General features: G+C 36.2%; 1 protein-coding gene across 1 annotated transcript; it reads right to left on the bottom strand.

The window, feature by feature from the left end:
• Positions 1–6,390: 6,390 nt before the first annotated feature.
• Positions 6,391–19,731, bottom strand: AMTN (amelotin). The gene is made up of 6 exons (XM_025886981.1): positions 19,678–19,731; positions 17,560–17,646; positions 15,741–15,806; positions 14,756–14,845; positions 9,281–9,307; positions 6,391–6,732 (listed from the first exon to the last, which is right to left on the bottom strand). Exons 1-6 carry the CDS (start codon positions 19,729–19,731, stop codon positions 6,391–6,393), a joined length of 666 nt encoding a protein of 221 aa, XP_025742766.1.
• Between the last annotated feature and the right edge of the window lie 5,078 nt (positions 19,732–24,809).

Below are 24,809 nucleotides of genomic sequence, written 5' to 3'. Positions count from 1 at the left end.
ATGACCTCACTGATATGAGGAATTCTTAATCTCAGGAAACAAACTGAGTGTTACTGGAGTGGTTGGGGGTGGGAGGGATGGGGTGGCTGGGTGATAGACATTGGGGAAGGCATGTGCTACGGTGAGCGCTGTGAATTGTGCAAGACTGTTGAATCACAGATCTGTACTTCTGAAACAAATAACGCAACATATTTTAAGAAAAAAGAAAAAGAAGAAGATAACAGGAGAGGAAGAAAAGGGGAGTATGTCAGAGGGGGAGACGAACCATGAGAGATGATGGACTCTGAAAAACAAACTGAGGGTTCTGGAGGGGAGGCGGGGAGGGGGATGGGTTATCCTGGTGATGGGTATTGAGGAGGGCACGGTCTGCATGGAGCACTGGGTGTTATGAACAAACAATGAATCATGGAACACTGCACCAAAAACTAATGATGTAATATATGGTGATTAACATAACAATAAAAAAATAAAAAAAAATGTCATCTAGCAGGAATCATATAGTATGTATTCTTCTCAGATTGGCTTCTTTCACTTAGCAATATGCATTTAAGTTTCCTTTGAAAGGTTAACTTTTCATGGCTTAATAGCTGAATAATACTTCATTATATGGATGGTCCACAGTTTATCAGTCCTCTACTGAAGGACATCTTGGTTGCTTCCAAGTTGGGCAATTATGAGTAGAGCTGCTATAAACATTTGTATGAAGATTCTTAAGTTTTCAACTCATTTAAGTAAAGCCAAGGAGTACAATTGCTGGATCATTTAAGAGTATGCTAAGTTATGGAAGAAAAATCTAGGCTGTCTTCCAAAGTGGCTATGCCATTTTGCACTCCCACCAGCAATGAATAAGAGTTATTGTTGCTTCACATACTTGCCAGCTTTTGGTATTATCCATGTTGAGGATTTTAGCCTTTCTAATAGACACATAGTGGTATCTGTAATTTCATGCATATGATGTCCAGCTTTTTCTATTTTTCATATATTTATTTGCCATGTGTATACCTTCTTTGGTGAGATATCTGTTAAAATTTTTGTCCATTAAAAAATTGGATTGTTGTCTTATTGTTGAATTTTTTAAGTAGTTTGTATATTTTGGATAACAGTACTTTATTGATTTTGCTACTATTCTCTCCCAGTCTATGACTTGTCTTTTCAATTCTCCTAACATTGTCTTTTGCAGAGCAGAAAATTTTAATTGAATTAAATTAATTAATTTTTTTCAAGTAAAGTGGTAGAAGTTTATTAAGTGAAGATACAGAAAAAGCTCTCAAGAGTGAGAGGGGTCCCGACAGGGTTGCCCAAAAATTTTAATTTTAATGAAAGTTCAACCTACTGGTTTTTCTCTCATATAGCCCTTTTGGTATTGTATTTAAAAAATCATCACCATACCCAAGGTCACCTAGATTTTCTGCTGTTATATTCTGGGAATTTTATAGTTTTGCCTTTTATATTTAGGTATATGAGCCATTTTGAGTGAACTTTTGTGAAAGTTGTAAGGTCAGTGTCTAAATGCTTTTTTTTTTCCTGCATATGTATATCTCTGTTGTTCCAGCCCCATTTGTTGAAAAGATCATCCTTATTTACTTCTGACTTTTTTTTTTGTCTTTTATATAACAATGATTTTATAGTATCTTTTTTTTATAGAGAGAATAGAAAGATGATTTGGTCTTTCCTCTAGCATTATTGATTAAATTTAATTTTTGGAAATTTAAAAAATTTCTTTTAATTTTATAACTTATTATGCAAACCCAAGTTCAAATGCCATCCCCACCAAATGCTAGCTCTTCTGTGACCTTGGACATGTGACTTATACCAAGCTTTAGATTTCCCATCAGTAAAATGGGAATTCTACTTTTAACCTGTGGCTCTTTCCTTAAATCTAGACTTGCACTGTCCAATATGGTAGCCACTCACCACATGTGGTACTGAGCATTTGAAATGTAACTAGTTTAAACTGAAATGTAAATGGAAATACTCATCTGATTATAAAAATTTAGAACCCCCAAAAGAATCTAAAGCAGATAATTAATTTTTTATATTTAATGTATGTCAAATTATAATATTTATATACATAACATTAAATAAAATGTATTATCAAAATTAATTTCACCTACTTTTTACCCCTTTCATGTGGCTACTAGAAAATTTAAAATTACATAATATGGCTCATGTTGTATTTCTATCGGATGGTATTTCTTTAGACTTTGCTATCTATTATCATGTCAAGAGTAAATCAGAATTCAGTTTTCTAAAAATATTTTGTACTTTCCATATAGAATGTTGTCAGTATATATCATTTCCCCCTTCTTTGTGCTCTAAGAAGAATTTGTCACCTAGAACAAGGTAGATATTATTATGACATTTTGCCTTTTATCAGGACATAAATAGGATTAATGTAAAAATAACACAAAATACAGGAGAAGGAAGGGCAAAGAGCATGTCTAGATCTGGGTAGAGGTGGGAGGCAGAGATGGATTTCTGATGGAGGTAACGAAGTTTAAGTTTAAGTTTTAGTGGTCTTCACTTGTATGGGTTTCTTCCAAGGCCCTAAGAGGATGTTAGTAATGTATTTACAGGGTCTTACGTTTTGTAGCTCTTGAAATAGAAAGATATTTTAGCCACAACCAGTGAAAACATCTGACTCTCTCCACCTTGACTTTCCTTTCATCTTACCCCATCTTGTGTCAAATGGCATTAGGGTGATCACAGGCAATTTTGGGATCTGCCTAAAAAAGATTGATTTTGGGACACTTTGAATTTGGGTTTATAGTAGGGTATATTTATGTGGTTTGTGAATAATGAAGTTGCTCTGGTTGTTTCATTTCAGAAATGGCTTTTGAGAATACTCCTACACCCCTGCCCCCAGTGACTCCACCCATCAAATGTTGAGACACCAAAGTGAAAGGCAAGAGTTGGTATTGAAATATGAACTTGTCTTGTGGTGCTGGGAAGCAGATATATGTGGTAATGGGAGAGGAAAAGGCTCTGTATAATGTTTAAAGCCAGAAGCTGGTCTGTGGAAAATTCTACGAATCAGAGAGTAAAGTTACAAGCAGAGGTTTCAGTTTTCATTGGTGCCTTGTTTAGAGGGAAGATCTCTTCTGCCAGGAATATGTTTGATATTGCAGTGCATACAATTATACATTTACTATAGTTTTTTTCTTTTTTTGGTGGGAATTGAATGAAATAGACTGTATCATAATTACTTTGTACAGTACAGACTGTAGAGGTACAGTAAGAATGAGAAGGCCTGTGTGTGAAGTCACACACGTGTGACAGATCACCATGTACTTTCAGTACATTTCTAGGGAGAAGATTTAAAAAAATGGATGCGACATTGCTCAAAGTTGTTCTCAAAGTGTGGTGAGGATTTTTGGGGGTCCCTGATATCATTTTGGTACATCAGTGTGTTAAACTACTCTTATAATAATATAAAGATCATATGTTGTCTTTTCATTCTCATTTCTCAAGAGCACACAGTGGAATTTTCCAGCAGCTACACATGTCATATTGTGACAGGTACAGATTGAATGCAGAAGCAGATATGAGAACCCTATCTTTTATTAAGTCAGACATGAGAGAGATTTCAAAGATAAATCCATTCTTCTCGCTAAATTTTGTTAATTAAATTAAGCATTCTCATTAAATTTTATAAAACAGTATTTTATGTAAAAATATGTTATTTGTATCAACATGTAATTTATTTATTATTGATACCTTTAAATGAATGAATAACTAAACATTTTAATTTTTTATTCTTAATTTCTACCATCAAAAATGTTTTCAATGATTAATACCTGATAATTCCATTAGATCCTCATTTAATTTTGTTGAAAGCTAAGAACGAGAAACTACTGAGTTGCAAAAGTTCATTTTCATTCTCAACACCAACACCAATATTTGAAATTCTTCATTTGTTTTGTGTCTTGGAGGTTTTCTATGAGCAATTTTCCACAGTGAGCTCTGTGGTAGGTGAGACATAGGCCTTTTTTTGGTAATGTTGGAAAAGAGGCTCGTAAGGAAAGAAGGGGAGAAGAAAGAGGAGACATATTCTTGGGCAGGGTCAGTCTTTGGAAAGTGGGTTAGGGTTGGAAAGTACACATGTGGTGATTAAGAATGGAGATTGTGTCCTCAAAACCATCTGTTTACCTGTAGTTCTTGGAAAGTCTTCAGGTTCCCCAAGGAGTAGCATGCTCCAGAAAGACACCTGGTCTAGATGGTTTAGCTGGTAATCATACACCTAACCTAATAATTAAAACACACCGAGGAAGGGTGGGGCTGGAAGGACAGGTAGTTTCAGTTGGTTGGAATGTTACTGAAAGTCAATAAAATGACTTTCTATAGTGGTGCGGAGTTTGCAGAGCACTTTCAAGCACTATCTACTTTGATAATTGTGTTAACCTATGGGGCATTTATAACAGGGTTTTTTGCTCCCATTTTATAGATGAGAAAAATGAGGCTCAGAGAGAATTTTTTTGATAAACGATCATCTAGGAAATTTTATTATTTTTAAAGATTTTATTTATTTATTTGTCAGAGAGAGAGTACAAGTAGGGGAGAGGCAGAAGGAGAGGGAGAAGCAGGTTCCCCGCTGAGCAGGGAGCCCGACATGGGGCTTGATCCCAGGGCCCTAGGAACATGACCTGAGCCGAAGGCAGACATTTAATTGACTGAGCCATCCAGGCGCCCCTAGGAAATCTTTTGATAGCACTTTTAATTAGTATCACACGAGACTAATGGAAAAATATTTTTGGAAAATTGAATCCTGATTTACTCTCATTTGGCCATGAAAACCTTGACAATTCATAAGGGTGTTATTCAGATTCTGCAAATCTGGAACACTGTGGCTAACAAATGTTTAACCATTAGGAAATCTTTAACTACCTGAAAAACTTAACATGGAATATATTTTGTGGGTGTATATTTGGATTTGTTCCATACTAATGGGGCTGAGTCAAATATAGTGAGGAATGTTATTAAACCTATCTACGTCTTTCCTTGGTGGGAGTTCTACTGGAGTTTGTGTCAGTACCTTCTACTCCCCCCCCCCAACTCTGAATGAACTGCAATTGTCTGAGCGATAAATTTAAATCAGATTAAATTCTTTTTAGACATGTGGAGCAAGAGAATCACCTCTGGTGATTATTTCATAGCATTTCTCACTTTTAGATATACCTAGATTAAGCATTACATGCCCAAATCACTAATTCTGTATATGAGCAACCTGAGGACAGGCAATATGATTTATAATTCTTTGTTTCCTCTTTGTATTTTAGATGTGCTTATAGAAAATTAAAGTTGTGGCTCTTATGGGAGAGAGTGGGTAATTAGTTGGTTGTGAGGAAATAGGAAATTATCCTTAGATTGCTGAATATCCACTTCATGACTGCAGTTCTCCATACTCCAAAGCAAGTCCTCCATTAGCATGATTTAAGTGTCCCAAGGGAATGCAGTTTCTGAAAGGGTCCACCGTTCTATGCCCAAAAGAAGAGAAAGGGTCAGTTTCAAAATACATTTAATATATATATCTTCCAGGTCCATGGTGGCATAGAGTTACATTTCAAAGACAAATTTATCCATTTAATTATTTTTTTTCAGAAGTCATTATTCTCTAGGAAGAGTATGTTTTCTGAAATTTCAAGAACATTAGGTAAACTAAGAGATTCTTCTGATACTCTCTAGTGTGTCTTCATCTATTCCATGATATGATCAGTGAAGAAGATTCGCATGTATCACCACATATGTGGTGACTTAGTTGAAAAAATTTGAAACAGCTTACTGAATTCCTGGAAGAAAATAAAATATTTTTAAGAAGTAGGTAAAAGCATATTGGATTTAAGCATTTTTACTTGAGATCAAATTTCTTTTCTGGAGCAAAAGTATCAATATCAAATCATTCTTTTGTTATTTCCAAGGACATTTGATTCTAGACATCCCTGCATGTTAAATGATTATCTCTGCATTTTGGTGCTTAAAGAGTTTAGTTTTGCAACATTTCATAAGTCCCATCTCAAGAGAATGGCACGCGTGCTCACCTACGTGCTAACTCCCATCTATGACTAGTGGCTGCAACACTATGTTAAGAAGGTGTTGCTGATCATCCATGATCAGTGAGTGGATGAGAGTATGATAATTGATTAATTGTGTCTGCTGTGGGCCTGTATATGTTTGGGGGTCAGAGGAAGATGAGGAAGGCAGAGCACAGTCTGTTTTCAAAGACTTCCAGATCCAACTTAAGATAGAAAATATGTTATGCCAGCAATTAAATGTCTCCTTCCTGGGTTGATAAGGTAGGATTGGTGGCCCAGTAAAAATATTCCCTCACATTGCAGGAATCAATTGTGAATGTTAGGTAAAGGGGATCCTTGATTTTATTAGGATCTGTATTGGTCAAGGCAAGACAAAGAACTCTGTTTCCACTCTGCAGATGACTTTCCTGAGGCATTTTCCTGGCTCAGAGAATTTACCATTTGGAGGCCCAGTGGAGGTTTCCTGGGTGGTGTGCATGCCCCTTTGGATGCCTGCAGGGGCGGTCACACCAAAGTCATCGTCTGTGTCGCTGGGAGTTGGGGAGAAGCCCTCTGGAGTTCCCTGGATGGCAGGATTCACTCCTGCTTGCCCTGCAGGGAGGATTCCATTCCGGGCATCTGGATTAGCTGGACTGGGGGGCAGGATGGCTCCCGGGAGCAGTGGCTGAAAAATGAGGCCTGTGAAGATTTGTGGGGCCACCGGCTGGAAGGAGAAAAGGAAAAGGCAAACAAAGTCAAAAGGACACATTTGAATGCTGGTCAATCAGCCTCTCCTCCTTTGAGGGCAGCAACTTGGGGCAGGAATGGCAGGATGGAAAGGGCAGAGTCAGAGAAAATAATAAAGACTGGGCATTCCTCAGGAGAAATGCCTCCCTCTTCTGAGCAAGCCTGATGCTAGTTTCATGACTACAATTCGATGCTGTATTTTATTTCCCTCAGAAAGGGTAAGTCACAATCATGGGAGAAGGAATAATGAATAATTTGTTCATCTTATGTGTATTTGGAGGTAGAACAAAGGCAGGAAATCCATACAATTATGCTGGGCTCTCTCTCTGCTATTGACCTAAATTATAGTCTCTCATTTGCCCAGAATTTTTTAAAGTAATTAAAGAGACTAAAAATTAATGGAAAAATTAGTCAATCAACCTTCATCTCATGATTTGCATCTCTTCAAGTTTCTTTTTATTTATTTTTTTTGAAGGCATTGGAATATTCAGTCAGAAATACTTCTCTTGTCAATTCAGCAACTTGTATATTCCTTGAGGTTACTCAATGAACTTCTCTGTGTAGGTCTGTCAATGATTTGCATACTGGAAATAAATGTTGTTGCTGCCTACGTTTATTTTTTTTTTCTGGAAAAAACTACTGTAAGAAGTTCCTCTTAAGAAGAAATAATTTAGTATAAACTGGATTTGGAGAAAGTTCAGACAGGGACTTGTTCTCTGAAACCCCTCAGTTCTCATGATGTTGACATAGAATAAAAAGGGTTGAGGGCTCATAATTAAGATACAAGTCAGTTTCTTTGAGCATAGTTCCTAATTGTTAGTTTGTATAAAACCGCCTGAGAAGTTTGTTTAAAAGGTAATTCCCAGGCTCCACTGTTGGAGAGATTCTGATTGAGCTGATCTAGGGCAGGATCCAGAAATCTGCATTTTTTTATCAGCACCCTGAGTTGTCTCGATTTGGTGGTCCAAGACTGAAGTTTGGGAAACACTGTCTTAGATTTACCAGGTACCAAAGCCAGAATTAGACTTACGCCAGAAGAGAGACAGGAGTGGAATATAGATGTTTTCAAGCAAGGGGTCATGGTATTCATAGATTTGAAACAAAAAGGTGGTAATGCCCATCATTAAAAAATAAGACACAAAGAATAGACTGTAAATTACCAAGTTCATTCTGTACAGTAGGGTAAATACTATTTCATGAAGTGTGTGTGTGTGTGTGTGTGTGTGTGTGTGTGTGTGTGTTAGCTGCATGAAAAATACAGCTGTTACTTAAAAAAATTTGAAAACCACTGGTTTAGCAGATAGAAAAATGACTTTCGATTTGAATCTACTATTTCTTGACCTTGGGGCCTAAGTAGCTTAAGTTCTCTGAGCCTCAGTTTCGTTATCTGTAAAGCTGGGTTAAAAATCTGTGCTTTGTGATGGATACTAAGGAGGGCATGTGTTGTGATCAGCACTGGGTATTATATGCAACTAATGAATCATTGAACACTACATCAAAAACTAATGATGTACTATACAGTGGCTAACTGAACATAATAAAAAAAATAAAAAAGCCATCATTAAAGAGGAAAAAGTTATTTGTTTTGCTTAAAAAAAAATCTGTGCTTTGTGGGGTACCTGGCAGACTCAGTCCATAGAGCATGCAACTCTTGATCTTGGAGTCATGAGTTCAAGCCCCACGTTGGGCATAGTTTACTTAAAAGAAAATCTGTAGTTTGTAATTTGATGAGGATTAAGGGCAATGTATGTAAAAGATCTACCAAGATGCCTGTTACACAAAATTGGCTTAATAACTGGTAGATGTGGGTGTTCATGCACTATTGTTGCAAAACAGCCCCGTTGATTTTATTTGTGAACAATCTAGTGAATCTCTACCTTTTTCATAATAGAAAGATTTAAAAGAAAACCTGTCTTCCAAGATATTGCCTCGACTCTTAACTTCAGCATCATGTTTAGATACCACATTAATTCAAGTCATTGTTTCCTAAAAGTGACTCATGGGGCAATTTATAGAAGTGTCTAAAGATGAATTTTATTTAGGTTCAGCCCTCTAGTTATTCATGTGTACAGGGAAGAGTCCATGCATCACTGTAAGATGCTAGAAAAATAACATTTTCCTATAAAAATTAAAAATTTAAGCCAAGAAAATTAATCTTTCCTGCAACAAATACCAGTATGTATATTATTCTATATTGAATGCTTTTTAATAATTTATAATCCTAGATTTTAATCATATAAAGTTTAAAAATATGCATTGAATTTCTGGATAGAACTGAATCTAATATCAATATATGAGAAAAAAAAGCTAAGTAAAATTAATGGAAAAGTAGCTGGAGAAGAAGAGTGAAATCCTCAGCTAGACAAAAGTATCTTGATGCAAGGATCTATAAAAAATGTTCAGTTTACAGTAGTATGCACCAGGTTTAGGGGTTGTGGTCAAGAGAGATTGTGTGGGGACAGAAAGCAGGACTATGATAGCAGTGAGAAGACTTTGAAATGCTAGTAATTATTATTTTTTTTTACCAATTCCTCTGAGCTAAGGATAGCACCCTAAAAGGAAAATAATAACACGTTATTAGACAAATTTTAATATATAGAGACAAGATATATATAACATAATTTAAAAACTTAAAATACTTGTAAAATTTGTAAAGAGAGATTTTAAATTTTCGACAATATTTTAACTGCCTTTATGACTTGTTTCACATAATTTAAGTCAGCATGTGATATTGGACTGCTAATACCTAATATCTGAGTGATGTGAAGTCTTCTGCATTTTAAAAGTTATACATTTTTCTATTACTGAGTAATACATGCACATTGGAAGAAACCTGGAAAATGCAGAAAGCAACAAAGGAAAAAAATACCATTCCATCATACAGTTTGATGGATTTTCTTCCAGATGTTTTTCACACTTTTGTTTTTTACATAATGGAAGCTATTCATATAATTTATATAAGTCATTTATATAATTTGGGTCTTACTTTTTCTTCTAATATTACACCCACAATCATTTAAACTTACTAGTGACAAATACAAGTAAATGTACTTTTGGAATGGTTACAAAGTATTTGTTTTTACATTGCACCATCTACTCAATCTTATTTTCCTTTTGTTTAAATTTAAGTTGCACCTGATTTTTTCTCTACCACAAATATTATTATTTTGAGGAATGTATTTGTAAATAGACCTTTGCTATATTTCAGATTATTTCACTGGGATGTGTTCCCAGCTGTGGAATTAAGAATTGATACGGACTTTATATCTCATTCTGCTTCAGAAGTAAAAGCTACTACCTGATGCATGTCATATATGACCTTGACCCTTGGTAATTTTATCAATGACCTCAAGTATTACCTTTCGCAAAGGCAAATAGGGAGAGAGGAAAGTATTTGTATCATTTTTAGGGAAAAGATACATGGTTAATAAATAAATTTGAGATTAAAAAAGAAATCCCCCAAATCATTAATCATTAGATCAGTCCCATTAATTTATTTTTTTCTTAGCTGTATGCTTTAAAGGATTTACCCTTGACATTTACTAAGTGTGTGATTATAACTGAATAACTGTATCTCCAATTACTCCTCTTCAAATTATAAATAAAAATATTATCTTCAAAGGTTGCTTTGAATACTGAGATAGTATATAACAAATAATAAAATACCTAGAACAGTGCCTGGTGTGTAGTAAATGCTCAATAAGGGCCCACTCATAATTATCAGTGTTCATACAGTGCCAAGTAAATAGGAAACTTGGCAACTATCTGGTAAATTGAAGCAGGATGACATATTTCACACTATGATGATTTAAAATAAAAATCACATTACAAAATAATCTTACATGGGCTCCAAGGTGTGCTACAATAACTGGTAACATCTAAAAAGAGTGAAAAATTCAATTAAAATATATTCAAAGGTAAGTTCTAGCAGATGATACAAATACTGAGATTTTCTTAAAAGTATATAATATTCATTGAAGAAGTATTTCGTGTATCAGCTATAGTCATAGACAGAAACCCATACAGTTGCTTGGGAATTGGAACTCATCCAATTTGTAAAAAGCCGACTTAGACCCAGAGAGATTTAGAAACTTTAGTCCAAGGCAACACATTCAGGAGGTAGAAGTTACTGAATAGGATGGACAAAAAATAATTTTGGCCTCAAGCTATCTCCAAACTGAAAGTTATTACAAGTAATAATAATAGTAAAATGCATGTTTCTTTCATATGGCATCTCAGAAGACTCATTAAAGATGGATTTTTAAAACACAAAGTTTTATCAGAGCATATATATTTAGTCTCATAATGGTTACCTGGATATTTTGCTGTTAAAATAGAGCACTGGTAGAAAATTATGGATGATATTCTATCATTTTGATACTGGCAGAGTTCTTAGAAATAAGTGAGAAATAATTTACTGGTCACTGATAACCACTTAAATGTTATAAAGTTTTAGTTGAAAAGATTTGGGTGGGGTGTTGGCATGTGCTAGTACTCTAAGAACTAACCTAGAGTTTGTCCAAGAGAACTAGTGTTTTAAAGTTTATTTTTATTTCTATAGACATTCACATAGTGTCGTGAAAGTCATCAAAATGGGAATTCTAACACTAACCAACCCAAAAGATGTGAAAGTCTTATGAAACAGACTCTTAACTTTGTTATTTCCCAAGATAGTTTGTTCAGTAATACCCATAATGCCAAAAGGTACATACATTTAAGTATATATATTTAAGAAAAAAGCCTTACTGTCAGTCAGATCCTTGGCTACTGACAATAAAAAGAAGAAATTTTCAGAATGGTGATTGGAAAATAGGGTGAAGGGAAGGGGCATTCAGGATTTGGAAAAAAAGCATAACTGAGATTTCTTCTTTAAAGGCCATTTCGAAGGAACAAAAAGATACAAATAGGAAACCACAGATGTGTAAATAAAAAGTGTAATTAAAGATAATTTAGTTTTTCACCAATGTAACAGTAAGGAGAAAATTTTTTTATTAGTTTTTAGTAGAGAAGTTGTTTGAAATAAAAATAGCTAACACTGAGTGTTTACTGTGTGGTAGGCCCTGTTCTAAGTGTTTTTTGTTTATTTGCTCATTTAATCCTTATAACAGCCCTAGAGGTTGGTTCTACTTTAATCCCTATTTTAAATCATGAGGAAAATGAGCCACGGAGTGGTGAAGCAACTTGATCACACACATAGTAACCAGAGAGCTGGGATTTGACCAGAGTTTCGTGGTTCTAGAGTTTACCCTTAACCACCTTGGCCTTGCTTTGATAGATGAGAGCTGTGGACGGGTACCCAGGTTTCTGGCAGAGGATATAGGCCACTCTGCATAGGGAGACACAAGATTGGAGGGCTGGGGCTGCACAGGAGGTCAAAGAGGTGTTGGCATATCCTGGAGACATTGAAGAATCCCTACTGAGAATGGGGATTGATTTACATTAGTGCATACTGGGGAGCGTGCAATATCAAACTCTCTCTGCTCAAACTTCATTGACTTCTATAGTGCCTACTAATGCCTTTGACTCCAGTGGATATTCTTTTTTTTTTTTTTAAGATTTTATTTATTCACTTGAGAGAGAGAGAGAGAGAGAGCACATGCAGGGGGAGAGGCAGAGGGAGAGGGAGAAGCAGACCCCCTGCTGAGCTGGGAGCCTGACATGGGGCTCGATCCCAGGACCTGGAGTTCATGACCTGAGCCGAAAGCATATGCTTAACCATCTGAGCCACTCAGGTGCACCATCTTTCTCTTTCTTTCTTTCTTTCTTTTTTTTTTTTTAAGATTTTATCTATTTATTTGAGAGTGAGAGAGAGTGAGAGAGAGAGCACGAGTGGGGTGAGGAGCTGAGGGAGAAGCAGACTCCCCACTGAGCAGGGAGCTTGATGCAGGGATCCCAGGACTCTGGGATCATGACCTGAGCCAAAGACAGAGGCTTAACCAACTGAGCCACCAAGGCACCCTTCCAGTGGATATTCTTTGGTGAATATGAAGATGTACTAAATTGGGCTTCAAAGTTAGAGCAGGGCAACAATTGAAACTGAAGCTGGGAAGGTAGCATATGGATTATATCAGGGTCATGTGTTAAAGAAATTCTCATTTTATTTGCCTGTATCTCTAGTCTTTTTCAGAGGATTACTTTTATTAGTAAGATATAAATAAGCAGCAAATACTTGGAGTGAAGGCTCTAATATATCTGTAAAAAATAAACACTGACTGATAGACAATTAAGTATACATCTCAATATTAAAAAATGTAAAAATAAGTTATGTCACAGAATTTCATAAATATGGATAAATGAAGCAGTAGAGGGTTTCTTGTGTTGTTATTTTGGACAAATGAAAGTACAGAGAAAAGTATTAGTTGCATATGATATAGAATTTAAACTGAGCAGCTTCAAATTGTTTTGTCAATTAAAGTCAACTTTGATTATAATTACTAAGACAAGCTTGCTCTTATTAAGACCTGGAGGTGTCCATGGTGGTAGGAAGATGGTAAGAATATATTGGTTCATTGCTGTATTTATGTTTCATAATTTTGGAATGTGTATTAAAAGTCTTACACTTTTGTATGCCTTTGGACCCTGTTCCTAAGAACTGGTCCTAAGGAAATAATCATTGATATGGTCAAAGACTTAGTTAAAGGATGTTCACTGTAATAGTGTTTACAGAAGCAAAAATTTTGATTAAAAAACCCCAATTTTTGCAATATGATAGAATACTAAGCAATCAATAGAAACAATTTTATAGGTGAATATTTCAAAATACAAAGACCATTCAAAATACATTAAGTGAAAAAATTAGATTATAGAACATTAGACATAGTAAGAACATATTTTCTTTAAAAAATATACTTACATGTGTAGGTAGAAAAAGGACTGGAAGGACATACCCTAGAATGCTGACCATGTTTAGTTCTGGGGGGGTAGGGTTATGGGTGAGTTTTATGTTTCTTTTTGCTTTTCTATATTTTCTTAATTCTCTATAATTAACACACAATACATGTAATACATAAAACAGCTTCTACAAAAAATTAGACCTTATGTGGGAATGATAGGGGCTGAGTTCATGTGTTAGAGGGAATAAGTGATCTATAAACAACTTAGTCTAGCTGTAAAGAGATCATTGTGCTTTTCTCCAAGTCATTAAGCTATTCAGAGAACTTTCAAGAAGGTAAAACTTGAGCTTTGTCTGTAGTTAAGATGCAACACTTCTGATCTGAGTGATGCCCTACGCATATCATTTAAATCCTAGTGGGAGAGGGTTTTTCGGGGTTTTTCCTGAAAGCACGTAATGATGGGAAGGGAGAAGGAACTAGAGAGTTGTTGGGGACTTGAGAGGAGGCACGAAGCAAGTGCACAGAAAAGGAGATTAGATTTGCTGGAAATAAACTTTATCCATCTCTCAATTTTTTCTTTGGGATGATTCTGGTCACCCAGAAAGTCTTCTATAGAAAATAGCAAGGTAGAAAAGAATCCTGCTACCTCTCGATTTCCCCCCTTATATTCTTTACTTTTTAATCTTCCCCAGCACCTCACATTTTCCTATTACCTGCTACAAATGTACTCTAGAGAGGTTATGGGGTGGCATGTTCAGTTTTCTTGGTGAGTTTTCATCAAGGACCAAATTACCAAAGATGCTCTATGTTCAGTTGAACATTCCTCTGTAAATTTCTGGGTAAGACTTTTTTTTAAAGATTTATTTATTTATTTTAGAGAGAGAGAGAGAGAGAGAGAGAGAGAAGGGGGGGAGTGGCAGAGGGAGAGGGAGAGAATCCCAGTAGACTCCCTGCTGAGCATGAAGTCATATGTGGGCTCCATGCCAGGACCCCCAAAACATGACCTGAACAGAAACCAAGAGTCTGACATTCAACCCACTGAGCCACTCAGGTCCCCTTCTATGTAAAACTTTTAAGAACCTTAAAAAAGTTCTTTCCTTCCCTTTAGGCTTCTACTTGATAGAAAATGCTCCCCAATGTTGAACTGAACTCCCATCTTGAGCTTACTTGGGGTTGCAGCTGCTGTTGTGTGTTCAGTCCCCCCAAGTTCAGTGGAAGGGTCTGGGTACCAGGTGCCATCCCTGCAGCAGGATTTAGCTATAGGGCAACAAAAAAGATTGTCATTGTGTTGTTTCATGTTGAACATTCAAGAAACTAAAATGTGTTTACCAAATGTAAAATATCTTTAAAGGGAGGATTTTCTATGCAAATATAAACATTTGCTATGCACACATAAAAAAAAGTATGTGATATACTATTGCATTAAGAATTAGGTATAGAGATGAAGTTCAGGGACTTATTTAGTCTACTAGTACAACCATAAAGTCCAGGACTAACTTTTCCCATATGAACCTGTTCTTTTGAGGATTACTTGGATGATTTTATCCTCACTTTCCCATTTTGACTATAATAACTATGGTTCTTGAGATTTTTTTGATAGCTTTCTTATAAAGAAATTAATTTCTTCATAGGCTTCCCCATAAAAATGGTGAGGGTCACAATGAAATATCTAGTCTGAATACAGTCTAATACTATGTTTAAATCTGACTACCTTAATCAGGAAAGGAATTTATTATGTTTCTTCTCCCGAACAGAGTAAACTATACAGATAGTCCATGAGAAGAATGAAGATTTTTCTACCCCTTCTAGTTTGCTCCAGTTGGGGTGATGATAGTGGTCATAGTGTTTGTGTGGGTGTGTGGACATTGTAGGGGCAGTGAGGAAAATATGTTGGAGGAATGTGCAGAGGAGCTTGAAGAAGAAGTAAGAAGAACTAAAGCAGTTTAAGACATGAGAATTTGATTAATTCCCTTAGAAGCCCTTTTGTTAAGAAAAATTTTTATGATGTACTGAATAGATCCTATGCTCTGACTCTTATGTGTTCCCTTTCAACTTATCTACAATGAATATGTGTGTGTGTATTTGTGGATACACTCAACATTAGGTATTGTATTTAACAGTGGATATTAAAATGATATAAAAGAGTACTTACCAGCTGCAGATCTGACCCCAGTGCAAACATCTGTGTCAGTGGTATTAGACTTAAAGAGGGAAATACCTGTAGGGGCATTGAAATTGATGTGAGACCAGAGTTTGTCTGTTTCCACCATGCTGTCAGTGGCAGATACCCTTAAGTGTCTGTATTCTCGTCACAGGGGGATTTAGGATGATGGTAAATGGAATTGAAGTTTTGGGGCCTCTCACCAGCAATGACCCTTCTGTGGCCCCCAGTGGCATCCTAGCAATGTGTTGAGTTTAAAAATGTGTAATTGGCTCTTACTTCTTATCTCATAATAAATTATCCACAATGAGATACCACCTCACACCTGTCAGAAGAGCTAAAAGGAACAACCTAGGAAACAACAGATGTTGGTGAGGATGTTGAGAAAGGGGAACTTTCTTACACTGTTGGTAGGAATGCAAACTGGTACAGCCACCATGGAAAACAGTATGGAGGTTCCTCAAAAAGTTAAAAATAGAGCTACCCTATGACCCAGCAATTGCACTACTAGGTATTTACCCAAAGGATATAAACATAGTCATTTGATGGGGCACATGCACCCCAATGTTTATAACAGCAAAGTCCACAATAGCCAAACTATGGAAAGAGCCTAGATGTCCATCGACAGATGAACGGATAAAGAAGATGTGGTATATATACAATGGCATACTACTCAGCCATCAAAAAATGAAATCTTAAAACCATTTGTAACAACGTGGATGAAACTAGAGGGTATTATGTTAAATTAAATAAGTCAATTAGAGAAAGACAAATATCATATAACTTCACTTATATGTATAATTTAAAAAACAAAACAGATGAACATAGGGGAAGGGAGGAAAAAATAAAATAAGACTAAATCAGAGAGGGAGACAAACCATAAGAGACTCTTAAACTGAGAAACAAACTGAGGGTTGCTGGAGGGCAAGTGGGTAGGGGGGATGGGGGTAATTGGGTGATGGCCATAAAGGATGACGTAATGACACTGGGTGTTATATGCAACTGATGAATCACTAAACTCTACCTCTGAAACTAATAATATACCATATGTTAATTAATTGATTTTAAATAAAATAAAATAATAAATTATATACTTTAGTACTTAATTTTACGTATCTAAATTTGTCTTCCTTTTCTTAAACAGCATCCTCAAATTGTATAATCTTCAGGTTCCTTAAGGAGTGAGATGGGGTCCTGTCTTGAGTGCTCTCTAATGTCCGTAAACTAAAAAGAGAACTTTAGACTTTGGTGTTATTGTACTACTTCACAAACTCTAGATGTAGGTAAAGAGGGATCCTTTAGAGCAGAGCAAGTGATGGAGTGGGAAGAAGTGGGTAGCCAAGAGACAATACAGTTTTCAAAAGTTTTTACATAAACAAATTTTACAATAACATCAGCTCATCAGTAACAATGGAACTTAAGAAAATTATAAGGAAATCCAGTTATTTTTATAGAGATATCTTAAACCCTGCTAGCTCTGGCAGATACCACATGTGACTATGTCACAGTAGTGCAAGGGCATTGATGACCAAGCTTTGTCATTAGGTGTAGCTCTTGCTTTTCAGGTTTTACTATTGGTTGCTAAACCAAATTATTATTGAGACAAAAAGAAAAAGAATGAAGATGGCTTGCTTTTCCTGCTCAACATTTTCAAAAAGTGTTTTGGTTCTTTTTTGTTGTTCTTGTTCCCAAGAGAAAGTCTTTTTCCCTTGTTCAACCATAAGACTATGTAAATCTTGATTTTAAATTCACTAGTCTTCCCATGTTTCCTTTGTTGATCTGCAAATGTTCCCAATTGTAGGACTCTCACCTGATTTGGCTGCTGCTGGTTTAGTAGTGTTGCCTGATGTGGAGCCGGTTTTGTTGGAGGAAGTCCCAAAGCAAGGTTGAACTGCGTCTGTGATAACAAATATTAGATTAGGCAGGGATGGGTCTGAGGTTTTGTATCCATTTATTTCCAGGATGTAACAAGCTGTCCCAAATGCAGAAATGTCTGCCTTTAGGCTCTGTGTGTTTCTGGAGTAGTTTTAACTCCCTGGGAAGTTTCTTGTGCGACAGGAGATGGAATTGTAGAGTGGAAAAATGCCAGAGCAGAGGGGTGTGGTGGGGAGGGGTCTAGGGTGGGGCTGGACACATGGACCTCAGGTAGTAGTTCCTAGGATTCCTTCTCTTCTCTGTAACTGCCTTCCTCCTTTTTCAGGACATGAAATACATCATCTGCACCTTAGCTCTGTAAACATTTGCTTTTTTCCCCCATGCCTGAAGGTAAGTTGCCATAACTTCTACTGCATTTTCATGAAGCTTCCTGCTTCTGCCTTGTGCCTGACAGGTTATTTCCCGTAATGGAAATTCAATCTCCTTCCCAGCCTGGGTATTTTCCTAGTGTATTAAGAATAACTGAATTCTAGGGGTGAAATTGTCCTTGACATCCATATCATCTATCTAATTATCATTGATTCATTTTTTATGCCTTTATGATGATTCAATAAATTCACTTACAAATAATAAAAAATACCTTGTCCATGTGTCCTGAGTTTTCATTTATTAAATATCACTACTATACCTTGTAGACATGTCAGTGTCACACCCTGCATCCCCTGCTCCACTAACTCTCCAGCTGCTTTCACATCATTGGCTATTAGCAACCTGCTTTAACCTGTATGCCACTCCTCAGTCAACCTTGAATGATTGCTGTGTGCCCAGAAAGTTTTACTTATTTTGAGTTTTCACAAATTGTGTGGTAATTTAAATACACTAAAGACACCCTATTTAGAAGAAACTTTCGGTAAATTTGTTTGAAGTAAAAAAATCCATGTTTTACAAAAGAATTACTAATTTACCTTGTTTCAAAGATAAATTTTGGCAGACAACTTCTTTAAAGAAGGACATAAGTATATTTGGAGTGAAATAAGGAGATTGCTTCTATCCCCTCCCTATAAGATCACCCTGTTCATCTTCGTAGAACTAAGCATAGTTATAATTTATAATTTAACATTTCTTTAAAAAATCTTTATTGTATCTACAATCCTTGCAAACACCATGAAGAATCATGTCTTTTTCTTGCCCGCTCACCATTGTATTTTCAGCACTAGCATAGTATCTGGTACATAGAGATTTCAGTAAGTATTTGTTGATTGTATGGATGACTATAGATGTGTCAAGGGAGTTCAACTAAGAATGGTCTCTTTTTGTTCTTCTATTTCATAGAAAATTCCTTCTAATTTTTTCTCTATGTCAAATGTCATCTCAGATGGTCAAAGGGAAGTCCACTTAGAGAGGCAAACCACCCACATCTATGTCTATAAAATATTGGAGGACAATTGGAGTATGTATTCGAACACTAGTACTCCTTTCTTTCAAACATGTTATATGTGAACATAGTTTTCAATGTTCTAAGTAAAAAAGTTGGCCACTTTGTAATATCCTCTTGCTGTTGTGCACTTCGATCACCTTTTAAAGTTTATATAGTCATACAATTTGGTAGCATTTTTAGGGTTTACATAGTCTACATGTTTCATGCTTCCAGTTAGGAAAGTCAGAAAATGTAGTTTACCTCTTTAGTCATGAGAAAATAATCATTTGCCAAGAAAATCTTAAATTCTTCTTGGAAAGTAAAATAATTATCCACTTTGAGTAGATATAATTTAAGGCATTCCTTTTCCCCCCTAGTTTCTACCCCACTGTTCTGCCAAAATAATTGAAATTCTATCATGTTAGAGTGGATGCTTTTTAAAAATCTAAGTATGTTGAAATATGCACTGACACCTTATTAGTTTGTCATTTTTCACTTTGGAAAATAAAAACAGAAAACTAAGGGGATGGGTCACAGGACAGAGCAGTGTTGATGGAGTGCAGGAAGAAAGTTATGTCTACAAGCAGGGGGTGCTGCTGAGGCTGGTTGGTAATAAAATAAACATATTGCACTTACCGGTAATGACTGAGTTGATCCTAGAAGATAAAGTAGTAGAATCATAGTCTTCATGTCTCAAAATGCTACCTATAATAACAAAATAGTGTCACTCTTTCACTCTATTTTTTTCCCTTTCAGAGAAGATATTTTTTAAGAAGTTCTGTTTGAAATATGGCCAATTAATGTTACCTTTCTCTCCACTTGGCTAAATGTATGGGTGAAATGATATTCAAAGTCCGGTTGATTGCGCCAGTGTATGTAGTGAATAATTTTACCCTTTGATGAGTTGTAAGTTTGTAGAAGGAATTTAAACTCAATTCCAGGAGGCTGGCAACTGAGAGGCCAATCAGGACTTAGCTGTCTGTGAAATCATTTGGTTTCTTTCATTTCCCAACATTTCATTAGGTGAGTTATTAGCTGCAGACATCATATTACCCAATGTCTACCATTTGAATAGAGGGTATTTCAGGAAGACATACCCTGTGCAATTAAAAAAAAGGTGTAGACAATAAAAAAATTACAATCCTCTTTCACCTCCTCTCTTTCCCAAATGACTTCCCAGATGTATCTGTTTTGTCCTGTTTCCATGAACATATAAATCAAACATCAGAATGTACAGCTTTGTGTATAGTTAAAAAATTAGGCCTGTTATGTTTTGCTTTGCAACTTTATTTATTTGACAAATAATGGACAATTTCATGTGTCAGTACATATAGATTTATTTCATTTATTTATTTATTTAAAATTTTTTTTTAAGATTTATTTATTTATTTGAGAGAGAGAATGAGATAGAGAGAGAGCATGAGAGGGGGGAGGGTCCGAGGGAGAAGCAGACTCCCTGTTGAGCAGGGAGTCCAATGCGGGACTCGATCCCGGGACTCCAGGATCATGACCTGAGCCGAAGGCAGTCGCTTAACCAACTGAGCCACTCAGGCGCCCTATTTCATTTAATGGTTATGTTATATTACATAACATTTCTTTTTGCTGGACATTTCATCGATTTCCATTGTATTTTATAATGATAAAAGTGGAACAGTGAACATCCTTATAAAACTTGTCTCACAGATGTGCAGGGTATTTCTGTAGGTTTTATTCCTAGAAGTGCTGAATTAAAGAATATCCGTTTTAAATTTCAGTAGATAAGGCTGAATTGTCATCCAGAAATGTTGAATGGTATGTTTTATTTTAAACAAGGAAAAAGCTACTGAAACTTGAGCAAAACACAGGTGCCCACTGAGGTCTGTTTTACAACAAAAGAACAACTAAGTGCTCACTACAGGTTTTCAGGGTCCCAGGCTGCACCAGGAGTTTTTGAGATTTGCTACCTCCTTAACAATGTTTTTATGGAGCTTGGTTGGGTCTATTCAACAACTTCTGGGTGCAAATCAATGATGAATTTATGTCATGCCAGGATTTCACATGGAAGGCCACCGTAGATTTGGTTTGTTTTAGGGTCCAGAAAGTCTGTCAGTGGAAAATTGTCTGGGACAATGAGGTATTCCAAAGAGCTTTCCTTTAACTATTCCCTTCATGACACAGTCAATTTTTGTTATTGTCAGGTAGGAATGGGAATACTGTCTGGGAGGGGAAACACAAAGTTTAGCAAGTAGATGTTTGGTAAGTGGCAATGATAGAAGCACACATAAGTATGAAGGAGAGCATGGTTAATTTTGTTGGGGGCAGAAAAGCAGAAAAAGTTTCACAAGGAGGTGACCCTAAGCTGGGTTTTGAAGGATAAGAAAAAATTCATTAAGAAGGCAAGCAGAGCGTCTAGGCAGACCAAGCATCTAGGTATGGAGGGATGATGTTATTGTTAACACTGGAACAAAACGGAGCGAGGGTAAAAGTGGGGGATGGGGTTGGAGAGATACCTTATTTTAACCTTCTGTAGCATTTTGTTTGTTTCTATTACTCATGTTGGTACTTTATTAGACGTTATCTAACAGGATTCCTTCTTTATTTCCCAATTGTATACTTCTCTTGAATTGAATGGAGAGTCCTTAAGGCCTCGTCTTATATTTGTTTAGTGTCTTCTATGTTAATAACATTGCAAAGCACTAGATGGTCACCACATGTCAATGAATAAATGGTAGAGGTATATGCTATAGGGAATTGGAACAAGGTTGAGGTGAAAGAAAACTTCAGAGAAGAGATTGGGTTTTAAATGGATTTGAAGAATAAATATAATTGGTGAGACAGAGAATAACCTGGAAAGGGGGTGAGACTGAGAGGAGCAAAGGAACATAAATGCTAAAGGATGTGAAAGGGAAGCAACTTTATTTATGTTTTCACAGGCTTTCAATACCTTCATTCATTCCTTTATCTAGTCAACTCATTCTTCCAACTCATAATTCAGCATATATTCACTCTGTGTTCTGCTAGCATTGTTTCAGTCCTTGGAAATAAAAGTGAATGGAAGGGGCAAAAATCCCTACCCTCATGAGTTTACATTTCGGTGGCGGAAACATTAAATATTCAAGCAGCCTTATTGTGTAGAAACATTAAATATTCAAGCAGCCCACGTGATATTAGGGAATGCACTTTCCCTGGGCATTATTTTCAGTGAATGTGTAGGAGGTGGGGTTTCCTTAAATTATTTTTAATTTTTTTTTTGGTGGAGGCAGAGTTGAATTTTATGGCACTGTTGTTTCTGGAATTAGATGAGGAGACTCATGCTTTATCTCCAGCCTAGAATACAGGGCTAGTGAACAGCTCATTGGAACTGAATCACTGTTGACTGGGCATCAGGTGATTCAGGGAACTGACAGTGCATTCAGTTCCTATTGCAAACATGCCTCCAACCGCAAGTGGGAATGGGGTTTCCACGCCCTAGCTGGAAAACTGAGCAGTCAGTGAGATTTGACCAAAATAAACATGGGAAATTCAGAAGGCTGAGTAATTTCTTAGACAAGAAATTTTAAGTCTGAAAGCAGATAACTTACAATAATATAATTATGGAGTTGAGTGTCAAGAAATATGTACTATGAAAGAAGAAAAATCCTAAATCATTATAAAACAGAGACATCAGCAAAAACAATGAGGTCATTTATTTTTCTAAAACAACTTAGGATATCAGGATTCATTAAAGTGTTTTATGAGCTGAGATGACATCTTCTGGACTTGTAGGTCTAGACATTTCTTGATCTTTCTAATTGGTTTTAGTTTTATTTCTTTGGGTTATGGACCTCTTTGATAATCTGATTGAATCTATACACCATCTTCTCAGAAAAGTGCATTTTGTTCATGAACACAACATGTATCAGAAAACTTTAGAGGTTTCATGGGTCTCCTGATAGCTCAGGTTAAGAGTCTCTGGTTTATTTTTTATTTTATTATTAGTTTTTTAAGAGAGAGAGAGAGAGAGAGAGAGAGAGCATGAGCAGGGCAGGGGGAGGGGCAAAGGGAGAGGGAGAGACAGAATCTTAAGCAGGCTCCATGTCCAGCATGGAGCCCAATGCAGGGCTTGATCACATGACCCTGAGATCATGACCTGAGCTGAAATCAAGAGTCAGGCACTTAACTGACCGAGCCACTGAGGTGCCCCAAGAATCTCTGGTTTAGAGGAATCTTCGTGGACAGGTTTAGTGATTTATGTGATCCTTGAACTTTCTAGGTTTTCTCTAGTCAAGCAATGTACTATCTTCCCAACTCCATCACACCCAATGGATGTGGGAAGATCTGGAATTACCCAGACCCAAGATTCTCTTTGTGAATCCCAATCTAAGACCCTGTTTGGCAATGAAAGAATAAGACAAACTGGAAACCTCTCTCTCCTTCCACCACTTGAAAATTCAGCCACAGAGTTAAAAGGATTCAAGACACGTGATAGCTATTAACTATATTGATAGCTTGACTGAATAAATCAAATAAATGAATAAGTGGAAACTAGTCAGCATTCCCTGATGCATGGTAATTTCAATGATACCTATTAAACATAAACCTAAATTGTACTGGGCCAAGCATTGTACTAGATGCTAGGACACAAAAGTGATTAAGACAGAATCCCTGCTTGAATTCTTGTGGGAAATACAGCAAGTATCTGATTACTGTCCAATGTACAGGTGAAGTGGAAGTGTGCACTAGAGGTCAGAACACAGCCTTAGTGCATTTTCATCTTGTTTCTCTGCAGTTTTTCATGGTATTCCCTCTGTCTGGGGTCTCATTTTTCATCTCTGCTGTTGATGTCCTATTCATCCTTAAAGATCCTTCTTTATGCTATAATCCCCATTAAGTCTCCCTCTCTTCCCCTAATTTGGAGTCAACCTTTTCCTTTTCTGAAAACTTCTAGGAATTTGTGACTTATTTATTTTAGTCTACTTTGGCTGATGCTATTGCTATTTGTGCTTATGTTTTGAGGTCTTAGATTTCAAGTTAGATCTTGTCACTGTAGCATCCAGCGAAGTATCTTGCATGTGGTAGAACAATTAATATGAGTTGAATTGAATTAACACTTGCTTGACTTTGTCAATTTACAAAATTCTTTAAAAATGTTGACCAGTTTGTACTATCCCAGAGGAAATTAGGGCATATGTGTGGAAATCTGCAGAAGAGCCACTTTTTAATGGAATAGTTTTGTGAATGCCAGAAGGACAGCCACTAAATTAAGTATACTTAAAATTCTGCTAAATAGAATATAACTATATAAGTTTTTACTAATCTTTTGAAGTTCTGTTCAGATTTGGCATCGGAAGAATAGGTCCAGACTTCTTGGCAGAGTAAGTTGCCCTTGTCAGAGGTAATAAAGTTCAGGATGTAATGTCATTATAAATGTTGGGTATGTTATATCAAATTTCTATAGTCTATAAAGTTGAGCTTAATAGATTGTGGTAACATTGTACTCTGTTTATGTAAAAAAATTTCAACTTAACATTAAAAGTATGTACTTATGGATTAAAAAAAGTAAGCTTGATTGTAGATGATTTTCTAAAATGGAAAAGAATGTCCTGCAAATGGCAACAAATTGGGATGTTGAGGGGAGGGATAAGAGACACAGTACTAGTGTCATGGATTAAGTCATAATTTCAGTGTTTGGATGGTATGATGGTTTAGATAAGGTTCTGGGACAGTGTTGGACATTTATGTAGTTTCAGAGTCCATACGATACTGCCAATTAGGTAGTTACTTTCAGTTTTGTCAAAGTAATTAGGAAA

The sequence above is a fragment of the Callorhinus ursinus genome, unplaced genomic scaffold, assembly GCF_003265705.2.
Source record: "Callorhinus ursinus isolate GAN/ISIS: 27379988/994484 unplaced genomic scaffold, GSC_fseal_2.0 scaffold4, whole genome shotgun sequence".
Classification (NCBI taxonomy): Eukaryota; Metazoa; Chordata; class Mammalia; order Carnivora; family Otariidae; genus Callorhinus; species Callorhinus ursinus.
Note: the sequence above shows the minus strand (reverse complement) of the source record. Positions and strands in the feature narration are given on the sequence as shown.

Bases quoted from the DNA above. Each gene is read 5' to 3' on its own strand.
- AMTN (XM_025886981.1), bottom strand. From the start codon at position 19,731: ATGAAGACTATGATTCTACTACTTTATCTTCTAGGATCAACTCAGTCA. The intron at 17,647-19,677 runs GTAAGTGCAATA...TTGTTATCACAG, and splicing joins GATCAACTCAGTCATTACCG to ACGCAGTTCAACCTTGCTTT. The intron at 6,733-9,280 runs GTAAAAAAAAAT...TTCTCCTTCCAG, and splicing joins TCCTTAGCTCAGAGGAATTG to CCGGTGGCCCCACAAATCTT.